Consider the following 12,545-nt stretch of genomic DNA (forward strand, 5'->3'; position numbering starts at 1 on the left):
TGCAAACCTAACACCACAAATAGAATTCAATTCTGTGGGAAACACTGAACTACTTACTTTACTAGCTGCTATCATTTCCCTTTTCCTAGACAATACCATAGTGACGTCGCTAAACTTACCTGATGAGGGAATCCCCTACAATCACTATAGACCCTTTCAAGAGAGTTCTATTATCAGCATCATAGTTGGCCCCACAAGACTTCCTTTTTAACATTCCATATGTTATCTTAATGCAGAGGAAGTAGATTGGGAACCAAATAACACGTTCAAGCATTGTTTTTGTTTTTATTGTTGAAAGGGTCTATACTTATAATGTCCCTTTGCATAGACAATACCATAGTGACGTCGCACGTCTGAGGAGCGCTAGTGTTGTTATAATGGTGTTGTAATAGTGTGTGTGTGTGTGTGTGTGTGTGTATGTGTAGAAGCGTGAGGTTAGTCAGGATATGGACTTGAATCACAAGCAAGCCTGCCTCAACCTGAAGAGGGCCACCCAATGCATCACACGAGCATTACAGGTAAGACACACACACACGCGCACACAGACACACACACTCACACTCACACACACACACACACACACACACAGGTTTACAGAAATACAGGTAAGATGCACACACACTTTGACCCCTGTTATGAGGGGCCACATGTATTAAAGGTGTTTACAAACTGCAATCATGCTGAGAGCTTTTTTAGCCATAAAATGCTATTCATGAAGAATGTGTGTTTCAGTCTTTGGTGTGTCTGCGTGTGTGTCGGTGGGGGTGTGTGTTTGATGTGTTCATCATGCCTTCATCAGCATGAAGTGGATCGGAACCAGGAGCTCTCCATGTTGATTTATCGTCTGGAAAATAAGGAGGCGGAGACTGTGCGGAGCTTAACGATACAGGTGGAGGCAAACAAGCAGTTGAAGTTGAAGATCGATGAACTGCAGAAACACCTTGAGGAGAAACGTGACTCACTAAAACAGGCCAACCAGGTAAGTGTGTGTGTGTGTGTGTAGAGACTTCATGCGATCAAGACACACACACCTGCTAACATAAGAGTTACATACAGAGTAACAGTAGAGTTACTCAGTAGAACTGGGTTTGTGGAGTTACTCAGTAGGTCTGGGTTTGGTTGGGGTTACTCAGTAGAACTGGGTTTGGTTGGGGTTACTCAGTAGAACTGGGTTTGTGGAGTTACTCAGTAGAACTGGGTTTGGTTGGGGTTACTCAGTAGAACTGGGTTTGGTTGGGGTTACTCAGTAGAACTGGGTTTGGTTGGGGTTACTCAGTAGAACTGGGTTTGTGGAGTTACTCAGTAGAACTGGGTTTGGTTGGGGTTACTCAGTAGAACTGGGGTTGGTTGGGGTTACTCAGTAGAACTGGGGTTGGTTGAAGTTGCTCGGTAGAGCTGGGAGAGGATACTGTCACTGTTTATGTTAATTATATTTGTTTTTATTTATCTGTTTGCCTTACTGTTGTCATATGAACAGCTGAGTCATATGAAGGGTTGCTCGTTACCAAGACCTTATGGGACCTCTGAGCGAGAGAGGGAGGGAGGAGTTATATTTTAGTGTAATTTCAGAGTGTGTGTGTGTGTGTGTGTGTATGTTTGTGTGTTTGTTTCTATACAGACTGTGGTTTCCCTGAAGAAAGAGCTAAGGGTCCTGCATCAACGTTTGCAAAGCCAACCAAGTATTAGGTATACACACACACACACACACACACACACACAGGGATGTAACGGTATGAAAATTGAACCTCACGGTTATAGTGACCAAAATATCACGGTTTTCGGTCATCACAGTATTCAGTGCGTTCAGTTATGTTCAGAAAGCAGTGGTAGGCCTACACAAGCTGAGAGAGCTCCAAAAAAGGTGACTGTGTTTATTATATTACAAAAATATAGGAAAAACCTTATCAAAAGTGCAACTCTTAACCAGGGAGGCTGGAACTCATTTTCACCTGGGGGTGCATATAGATATGACTAGATGTGATTCCATTATTCTTAAGTCATAGCATAACGGTACCGTGGCATTGTGTGTTGTCTTGTTCACATTTACCTTGGTCATGTGCTTATAGACCCTTTCAAGAGAGTTCCATTATCAGCATCATAGTTGGCCCCACAAGGCTTCCGTTTTAACATTCCATATGTTATCTTAATGCAGAGGAAGTAGATTGGGACCCAAATAGAACGTTCAAGCATTGTTTTTGTTTACCTTGTTGAAAGGGTCTATTGAGAATGGGGAGATACGTCATGGTAGCTTACAGTCACGTCACGATTTGGAAGGTTTCTGAGCCTGTCGGTTGGATACTCATATCGGTTGCCACAGGTGACAGTGCCACAAAGACAGTAACACAGAGCAGGAAAGACGGTTTGAGAAGTTATCACAACGTTTTTGATTTTAGAAAACCTGCATAGGTGACTGTTTGCTGTTGTAAAGATCAGGCTAGTAGGCTAGTAGGACACAGATTAACTCAACCATACACGGATGAACAATGTTGTTCTTCATTTATTACAATGTAATGTTGGATACTCTGTCTGTTGAGTGACGCGACAGAGCAGCAACAATTGACAGATCAGATGAGACCGACTGAGGTAACTTGCAAGTATCGAAGGCTCTATCTATCCAAAAAAAATAATAAAGTTTGGGTACACAGATGATTTATCTGACAACGCAAAAAAAAAAATGAACAGTATTGTGCATATTAGCGACATAACCACCACGTCGACTTTGTAACGTCAAGTTTGAGGCATGTTAAGAGTTGCTATTGAATCGATTATGCTGTTTATACTGTGAAACATCTAATGAAATGAATTTAATGTGGACTCGCACATAAAGATGTAGAATGGCTACATGATGCACGTTTTGCGGTGAAAATGTTCTGCCTTTTAAAAGCTGGTGCTGGTAGCCTAATCCAAATCACAGTTAAATTCATCAATTAGACAACAGAATCAGTAGGGTACCAGTTTTGTTTCATTGTACCAGACTGGCCTATGTCAAAAGCAGGCATGGCGGATTACGCTGGGAAAGATTAGCCTAAACATACGGTTTCCACACTGTGGTGATCAACCGCGATAATTATGATATTTCAAATAAAAACGGTAATTGTTATCGTCACCATTTTTATTGTGGTTTACCATTATACCGGTAATCGTTACATCCTTCGTTATGCAACACTCTTTTGTTATGGATCACTCTTTCAATCTTTCAACCTCTTCTTTTTTTTTTATTGAACGAATTCTCAAATCCCCAACAGGACGGTTCAGGAAGTGAATAAGTGGCCACAAGATGGAGAGAGCCAGATCAAGGTGAGATGCACACACACACACACTACACACTACACACACTACACACTACACACACACTACACACACTACACACACACTGCACACTGCACACACATTACACTACACTACGCTACGCTATACTACACACACACACACACATTACACCACACTACACACACTACACACACCTACACTACACTATACTACACACACACATACACACAAACAATCACAAGACCCCAGGGCATTAAGTTCACTGTTGTACTCACTGTTGTGTTTCCTTTACACATTCCGCTGGTGTCGCCTGACGTTCAGATTCTGCCAGTCTCGTCTGACGATGAGATTCTGCTGATCTCGTCTGAGGGTCAGGGTGGAGAGAGCCAGATCAAGGTGAGACGAACACACACACAACACACACACGCCACACACACACGCATGTACACAACTTCTAACTTCTAATTTGTTTACAATATTTCCCAGGCTTCAGCCAGACAGCTGAATGTATTAAAGAGGTTGTAACTGAAGTAGTAGGCTATAATCTACTTAAAGCAGGGGTACTCAATTATAAACTTTGTGTTTTGCAGCAAATCAAGAGTCCCAGCTCTCCTCTCCAATCAGACCAGCAGACGGCAGCTGATGAGCCGCTGGAATGGTCAGAACAGATGATGTCGCCTTCCGGTCAGATTCCGCAGGTCTCGTCTGACGGTGAAATTCTGCTTGTCTCGTCTCATAGTCACACCCCTCTGGAGGCTTCAGTATCTGGGATTAAAGAAAAACATGCTGGTAAAAAGTTGGGGGAGGAACACACATATATACACACACACACACACACACACACACACACTTCAAACCTACATTTTTAACTCATTTCAATTTGTTTCGTTCTGAATTGAACCATTTATTTTAATATTCCACCTTCAAACAATCATATCAGACCCAGTTAGTGCCTTTTCACATTGCCTGACATCATATCATGTAAATATAAATGTGGGGCCCCTCTGTCTCTCCCAACTCAAAGACCCTTGTTCTCTATCTTGTTTTTGTGTGTTTGACAAAAGTATTGATTCCTGCTTCAGAGAGAGAGCTGACCCTAGAATGCAGTACACTGTCCCTGATAGCCTATAATATAATATAGATCTCCTCTATTCCTGCTTTAGAGAGAGCTGACTGCAGAGTGGAGTACACCGTCCCTTCAGATGCAGACATTAAATTTGAACAGATCCAGGTACTGTATTGGATTTTTGTGTGCATAATATCATAAATGCAACCCAATTGATATGACATGCTACTGCTAATTTAATTGCTAACCTATTTGATCTGACAAGCAAAGGCTAATATAACAGCTATCCCATTTGATCTTACAAGCTGGCGCTAATATAATGGCTAACCCATTTGATCTGACACTGTAATAAAACAGCCCATTTGATTTGACAATGCAATGCCATTACACCTGTAAACTCATTTCATAAAACCATACCATGCAACAACCCCACATCATCAGACAAACTCATAAAAGTCTCGTCTCAGACTCCAATGGTCTCGTCTGACGGTCAGAGGCTGCTGGAGGCGCCAGTCTCTGAAGATGAAGATGAAGATGAAGATGATGAAGATGGTGATGAAGATGGAGAGTGCAGTCATTCAGGTAGGCAGTGCTGAGGAAAAGCAACACACACTACTGATGTGTGTGTGTGTGTGTTGTTTTTTAATAGTGATCCACCGATATATTGGCAGGCTATTGGTATCGGCCCTATATGGGCCTTTTTTGCTGCCATCTGCGAAACGGCCGATATTAGCGGCCGATATTTCAGATATGCTGACCAGGACTAAATGGCCGATAAGCATCGCCAGCCTGTTCTAAGAGTGCAGATCTGAAAACGTTCCATAGGGAGTAGCAGAGGGATATGTAAGATTAAACTGTTTTTCTTCTCTCTCTCTTCTAATTTTTTTTGTTGAAAAAATGTATTTTGAATACTTGTTTGCCAGTAAAGGTGTATCCAAAAAATGATCAATAAAAATATCGGTTTTAATATCATATCGGCCCAGAATTTCAATATCGGTGCATCACTAATTTTAAAAAAATTGTGTATTTTTTGCTTCCTGTGCAGATGCAAATTAGCTTAAGGCTAACTGATAAGAGGGAAAAACATATATAAAGGCTGTGTTGCAGGTTAACCACCACTGGCAATTATTGGGTACATAAAGCACTCAAGATATAATTTTTAAGATGTCTCCAAATGGTGTTAAGACCAATTTTTGTCGTTTTTGGTATTAGAGGGGTTTTTTTTACGCAATTCGTTGGCGAAATGTAGGCAATTACCCTGGCTTGGGCTATTTGGGGCAATTACCCTGGCTGGGGCTATTTGGCCTTTATTTGTCCAAACCTGAAGCATAGCTAGAATCCCGGCCATAATTTGAGGTGTGTTTTAGGCATAGTGCAAGCCCTAATCTCTGACTGAAAGTGTGCATTTTCCTGGTGGTGACACCCCGAACCCTCTCTAACTATTGGGCTTAAGTATGAAAAAATGTCTGACCTGTCACAAGTTCACCAAGGTCCCGATAACGTAATGTTTCATGTAGGGTTCATGTCAATTCATTACTAACATTTAAAAACAGCCAAACTATGAAAAACGTATAATCTGGAAGATATGGTAGTTGGTTTTAACCACATATGCATCATGGAATCCTACAGTAAAAGCTGGTGATCTAGTTGGTTTTAACAACAGATGCATCATGGAATCCTACAGTAAAAGCCGGTGATGTAGTTGGTTTTAACAACACAGACGCATTGTGTCTGCCATGCATCCTGCGTCCATTTGGTGCGTCGGTCATGTCATGAACATGGGGGCTCACAAACATGCCTCCAGATTGTAGCGCTGTGCCGGGCCTTGGCTGCCTATAGGTATAAGTGTGTATATATACTCGTTTGATCCCATTAGGGAAATTTGGTCTCTGCATTTATCCCAATCCGTGAATTAGTGAAACACAGTGAACACCCTCCGGTTGTCCGAAGTGCTAGTAGGACACGGCTACCCCTTATGCCTGCCGGATGGCTGCAGCAACTCAAGTTAAGTAAAACCGATTATTTCCGGGGGGGTGAGCAAGGCACCTATCCCCTCACTGCTCCCCGAGCGCCACTGTTGTAGCAGGCAGCTTACTGCGTCGGGATTAGTGTGTGCTTCACCTCACTGTGTGCTGTGTGTGTTTCACTAATTCACGGATTGGGATAAATGCAGAGACCAAATTTCCCTCACGGGATCAAAAGAGTATATATACTTACTTATACTTAAAAATTGCTGGGATTTTAACGGAACTGAAGCATTCCGTAGCGTCTGCTGCACCAGATACTTCAACTATGTGACCGTTGTATCTTCCCTGTAAGTCCAAGAGTAAATCTCACAAATTTCAGCTACAGAACCTTAAACTGTCCTAGTCCAGTATGTGTTTGCTTCGGTGACTGTATGTTGCTTTTTTGTGTTACACAGGAAAAATGTCATCTCCTTCGCCCTCAAACTCACAAACGGAGATGAAGAAAGGGTCACATTACTACTGCTCTGAGTGTGGCAAAACCTTCCGACTGTTGTCTGCACTGCAGAAACACCATCAGAAAATACACACAGAGGAGAGGAAGCACTACTGTTTTCCGTGTGGCAGGAATTTCACTTCCAATAGGTATCTCAAAGATCACCTCCGTGCTATTCACACCAGAAAGAGAAAGAGACCATCCCGCTTAACTGAACGTATACATATCGAGGATGACAAATGCATTTACACAAAAAAGAAGTACCACTGTATGCAGTGTGGCAAGAGTTTCACTCAAATGGGAACCCTTAAACTGCACCAGTACACTCACACAGAAGAGAAACCGTACCACTGTATGCAGTGTGGCAAGAGGTTCACCTTGAAGGGAAGCCTTGAACTGCACCAGCATCTTCACACAGGAGAGAGACCATACCAATGCACTCAGTGTGGGAAGGGTTTCATTCAGAGGGAAAATCTCAGAGTACATGAGCGCATTCACACAGGAGAGAGGCCGTTTCAATGTCCCCAATGTGGCAAGGGCTTCATTCAAAAGGGAAACCTTAAACTGCACATACGCACTCACACAGGAGAGAGACCGTTCAAATGCACCCAATGTGGCCAGGGTTTTATTTCAAGTTCAAATCTCAAAGTACATCAGCGTATTCACTATAGAGAGGAGCCGCATTAATTCAAGTGTTTCAGTTTCAGTCAAAAGAATAATCTCAAAGTACAACAGCGTATTCACATGGGAGAGCCCTTGTCCATGTACTCAATGTGGGAAGGGTTTCTGTCAAATCAATACTCTGGAAGTACATCAGCACATTCACACAAGAGAGAAGTCTTACCAGTAAAGCAAGAGTCAGATTAACACAACATCAGCTCAGTCACATAGGAGAAGGGCCGACACACTGCACTCCGTGAGTTTCACTCGAGAGGTCAAACTTAAACAACGCCACCTCATGGTGTGCTGTGAAGTCGCTTGATTGTTGGCGGGGGAGGGGGATTAGCAATGGGTTAGGGTTAGTCAATAAATGGCAATGGAGCACTAACCTGACTCTCGCCAGATGAATTTGGGAACATAGGACTATTAGGAACATAGAACCCTTGTGAACATAGAACCCCTGGGAACACATAACCCCTAAGAACATAAGACCCTAGGAACATAGGACCATAGGAACTAGGAGTTATAGTACCCTGAGGTTTTAGAACGGCTTTGTGAAAAGTTTTTGTAGGACCTTCTTAAGAACACTGTTAAGAAAGTTCTTAGGAAGATATTGGTGAATGAGGCCCAATGGACCCTGGGAACATAGGACTATTAGGAACATAGAGCCCTATAAACATAGGACCCTTGTGAACATGGAACCCCTGGGAACACATGAGCCCTAAGAACATAAGACCCTTGGGAACATGTTTGTTGTAGTACTGTCATGGAGTCCCTCGCACTGATGCCATTATCATTTTCCTCTAATTTGTCCACTCTCCACCATCTCTTAGATTTTTACTGGCGGTTACATGGTGATGTGTAGCTCAGCTTGTTCTTACTGTAGCGTGACAGACCAAACCAGTTTTTGTATTATAGGGAATACAAAACCTAACTTGACTCTCGCCAGAATTTCGCTCCGCCTAGCTCCACTCATCCAGCTGAGATCGATCCATTGGAGTGGTGCTTCAGAAGGCTGGGCCTTATCAAAAAATGCTTGCATATGATTGGATAAGCCACTTGTCCGTCATCTATTGACGTGCTACTTCAACCACTCACATCGAAGCCAACCCGTGACGCTGAGAACAGTCTCACAGTCGCTTCTACGCTATGTCACATCTATGAAACTCCCGCCCTGCGTCCTGATTGGCTCTACCATACAATCTCGTGCTGAAATCACTCTCAACGGAACCGATCCCAGATGGATGTGAGTGGACCTAGGCGGAGCGAAATTCATCTGGCGAGAGTCAGGTTAATGGAGCATAGAAGCACGTCAAAATAATTCGCTATTTTCAAACCACTCAAAACTAGCCGTACACTTCAGTCAAATAAGTGGTGACTGGGAATTGCAGTGTGGATATTGCCTTAAGCCACCTGCACACATCTCACAACGCTGAATCTTGCAACACAAACACACGACACATTCAGCCGAATCTTACAATATACGCTCTAGGTGGGTTTGGCGTACATAGAAGAATGATTATGCTGACAAGACACCCCATGCCTGAGATGGTTATGGTGGAGGGTCAGTGATATTGTGGGGCTATTTGTATTGCGATGATTATGGTGGAGGGGCAAATATCGTCGGGCTATTTGTATTCCAAAGGCCCAGGCAAAGTTCTTAGCGTTTTTTTTTATTGGTACAAAATGTGGTGATCTAGCCTACCAATAAAAAAAAAAGGCTAAGGAGCAGATTCTGGTGTGCGGCCTCAACGTTCTTCTACTTGCTTGTGCCTTCCTGTCCAGCACCCGGTACTCAACTATTTGGATGTGCGTGCTGCACCCTTGAACTTGAAGAGAGGCTTAACAAGGGATTACATGCCAATAATTGAGACACTTGTCTCTTTGTAAAAAATCATAACACACTATAGTCTTTATTAAATTTGCTTCCCTTTCTAGGTTGGGTGTCTTGTGGTAGAAATGTTGTATTACTAACGAATCTTATGAAATTTATGAAATAGAATTGATTACTAATAAGTTTATATGTATTAGAAATGAATGCTAATCTACATTTATTCCATAGAAGTGATTAACATTACATTTTCATATATTATGTGTTTGCTTTTCTTTACACTCAATACTATGCATCAACTTTGCTTTGTCTGTCATTTGTTCTCTCCATGTCACGACTCTCTAAATAAAGGTCATGCAGTAGGTGGCGATGAGATTACTTTTCCTCCCTATGGGCCAAAGCTGGAGCTAATGCCATAGTAACAAGCCCTGCTCAACTGTCAGGGCCACAGATCAAGCATCACAATAGATGTTGCTACGGTAACGACCCCTTTTGTCACGAGTGAAAGGTATTCTGCCTGAGGCATGAGTATTAGGAGTATCGTGGCAGGGAGCATACTATGGCAAGGGAATGCTGAAGGATGTATATGTATTGACCAATTAACTTACTTGGAGTAGTCACATGACTTATGGCCTGTGGATCATATGCTATGTGTCCAAGTGTCCATGTATTGTATTTCTGCATGTATGAAGAATTATGGAGAAGACCATCGTAACATGTGATTTGTATTACCACGATGTAATTACCATGGAAAAGACCATCATAGTGAACTTTGAGTTGTGTTACTGGAATGTGATTTGTATTATCACGATGTAACTAACTATAATATAATAACTATCGTGAATAAACTTGTAGTGATTTCTCACACCTGGGTGTGCCTGGGAATTTGCACTCACACACATATGAGTATGCCTGGAGATTTGCACACTCACACACTCATACACATACACACACCTGAGTGTGCCTTGAGAGTTACACACACACATATTAGTATGCCTTGAGATGTGCACACACACATATGAGTGTGTGCACACTCATACACACACCTGGGTTTTCCTGGGAATTTACACTCTCACACACACACACATATGAGTATGCCTGGAGATGTGCACGCACACACACTCATACACACACCTGAGTGTGACTGGAGATTTGCACACTCACACATACATACAGTGCACACACACACGCACCTGGGGGTGCCTGGATATTTTCACACTCACACACCTGATTTGCATGCACACTCACACACGCACCTGGGGGTGCCTGGAGATTTTCACACTCACACACCTGATTTGCATGCACACTCACACACGCACCTGGGGGTGCCTGGAGATTTTTGACCACACTCTTCATTGGTTTCATTGCTCGTAATCTAATAATGATTTTATATCCCATAGTATTATAATCTCACAATGATTTATTTCCCTGTTATCAACTTTGCTAGTATAAATATTGGACACTGCACGCACATGGCACAGAGCTGCTTATAAATAGTGCACCAGTGCATATCTAGGCGTACAATTGGAACACACCATAACACTAGATCGTTCAAAAGTAATCTTTTTGGAAGGATTGGGATTCATTAATTCAGAAAAAATAAGGATTAGATTAGAATAGATTTAATAGATTTCCATTACATTGACACAAAGGAATGCTCTTAGAGTCTAACCAGAAGTGCAAAAAAAGCAGAAAGGTGACTACTATAGGTAGTGCAGTAAACAGCATTACACACATAGGGCAGTGTAAAGCAAAGATTCTAGAACAAGAGAGTTCCATTATCAGCATCATAGTTGGCCCCACAAGGCTTCCGTTTTAACATTCCATATGTTATCTTAATACAGAGGAAGTAGATTGGGAACTAAATAGAATGTTTAAGCTTGAACGTTCTATTTGGTTCCCTGCATTAAGATAACATATGGAATGTTAAAACGGAAGCCTTGTGGGGCCAACTATGATGCTGATAATGGAACTCTCTTGCTCTTAAAATTAATGTGTTGAAAACAACACATTTGTTTTAAGAGTGTACAGTGAGGTCTGGGTAATGCTTACAGTAAGGTTATATGCAGTAAATGAATAGACACATAGTGCAGTGTAGACTGTAAGGGCAACATTATAGGTATGTGCAGTATCATGAAAAGTAGACAGGGGTGTCATATTACCAAAACATCACAAAGCCACTTGACTATCTTGATCAAGAACAATTACGGAAGGACTTGTCATTCTGATTCCACTGACAGTTGAATTGCCACAGTGTACTTCCTTCTGAGATTACGCATTTTAGTGGTTAACCAAGGACCAGGAGGACGAAAAGAATCAACGGGGCGACGGAATGGTGACGTCGAGCGGAAGCGATTGGAAGCAAGCGAGTGGAGTGCGGAGTGGCGGTTTGTTTGTATCTCCAAGAGATATTTTCTTTATTTTTAAAGTTTATTTGCCGGTTTGGCATAATCTGATTTGTGACTGGGTCTGGATAGTATAATGGAGGAGGAAGATGGGAGTGAGGAAAGGGCCATCGAAGAGGAGTATTGAAGAGGTAACTGATGAAGTAGGTAGAGATGTGAGAAGAGGAGTATTGAAGAGGTAACTGATGAAGTAGGTAGAGATGTGAGAAGGAAGTTAAATCAGGAAGATGATTTGAAAGTAGTCGTTAAATTTGAAGAGGGGCATGATATAAGCGAAATTGGTTTATTTGCATTGACGAGTGGATTGAAAAAGGCAGTAGGAGACATAGAAATGGCAAAGGTGTTACGGGATGGCAGATTACTAATTAAATGCGGGAACAGTGAGCAAAGAGAGAAGGCTATGAGATTACTAGCCTGGGTGTTCCCATGCTGCCTTGCGCGCGATTTGATTCACGCTGCTAAGGCAGCCTGGAGACCATGGAGCAAATTTTCGCCTGAGATAGGGAACCAATCACAGAACAGGTGGGAAAGCGAGACGATGATGAGCTATGCACAGACGCATTTGATAGACATCCGTGGCACCCAATAAACGGATCTGGGCATTTTTTCCAATACGAGAAAATGAACGTTTGGTTCCCAGACCACGTCTCTTTGAGAAGTGGTGGCGCTAGCCAGGCTATGAGATTACAGTCGGTGTGTAAGAAAGAAGTGAGCGACGTACGAAGCTTTGTAGGTATAAGAACAAGGGAGTGATATCAGCTTTGTAGGTATAAGAACAAAGGGAGTGATATCAGCTTTGTAGGTATAAGAACAAGGGAGTGATATCAGCTTTGTAGGTATAAGAACAAAGGGA

The 12,545-nt window shown here is 42.3% G+C and overlaps 1 protein-coding gene across 2 annotated transcripts in view; it reads left to right on the forward strand.

Moving 5' to 3' along the window:
- LOC125297325 (zinc finger protein 417-like) overlaps nt 1-10,154 on the forward strand; it is a 31,715-nt gene extending 21,561 nt beyond the window's left edge. Inside the window, exons 1-9 of one of the 2 annotated variants that reach the window (XM_048247632.1) lie at nt 386-518; nt 800-979; nt 1,619-1,686; nt 3,246-3,297; nt 3,592-3,666; nt 3,861-4,059; nt 4,434-4,501; nt 4,804-4,918; nt 6,759-8,516. In XM_048247632.1, the coding sequence (XP_048103589.1) occupies nt 447-518; nt 800-979; nt 1,619-1,686; nt 3,246-3,297; nt 3,592-3,666; nt 3,861-4,059; nt 4,434-4,501; nt 4,804-4,918; nt 6,759-7,483 (1,554 nt within the window). In that variant the 5' untranslated portion in view covers nt 386-446 and the 3' untranslated portion in view covers nt 7,484-8,516. Of the gene's footprint in view, nt 1-385; nt 519-799; nt 980-1,618; nt 1,687-3,245; nt 3,298-3,591; nt 3,667-3,860; nt 4,060-4,433; nt 4,502-4,803; nt 4,919-6,758; nt 8,517-9,638 lie in introns of those variants that run through there. The other variant, XM_048247634.1, reaches the window with a different exon arrangement.
- Nucleotides 10,155-12,545: the final 2,391 nt, after the last annotated feature.

This window comes from Alosa alosa, chromosome 7 (assembly GCF_017589495.1).
Source record: "Alosa alosa isolate M-15738 ecotype Scorff River chromosome 7, AALO_Geno_1.1, whole genome shotgun sequence".
NCBI classification, from domain to species: domain Eukaryota; kingdom Metazoa; phylum Chordata; class Actinopteri; order Clupeiformes; family Clupeidae; genus Alosa; species Alosa alosa.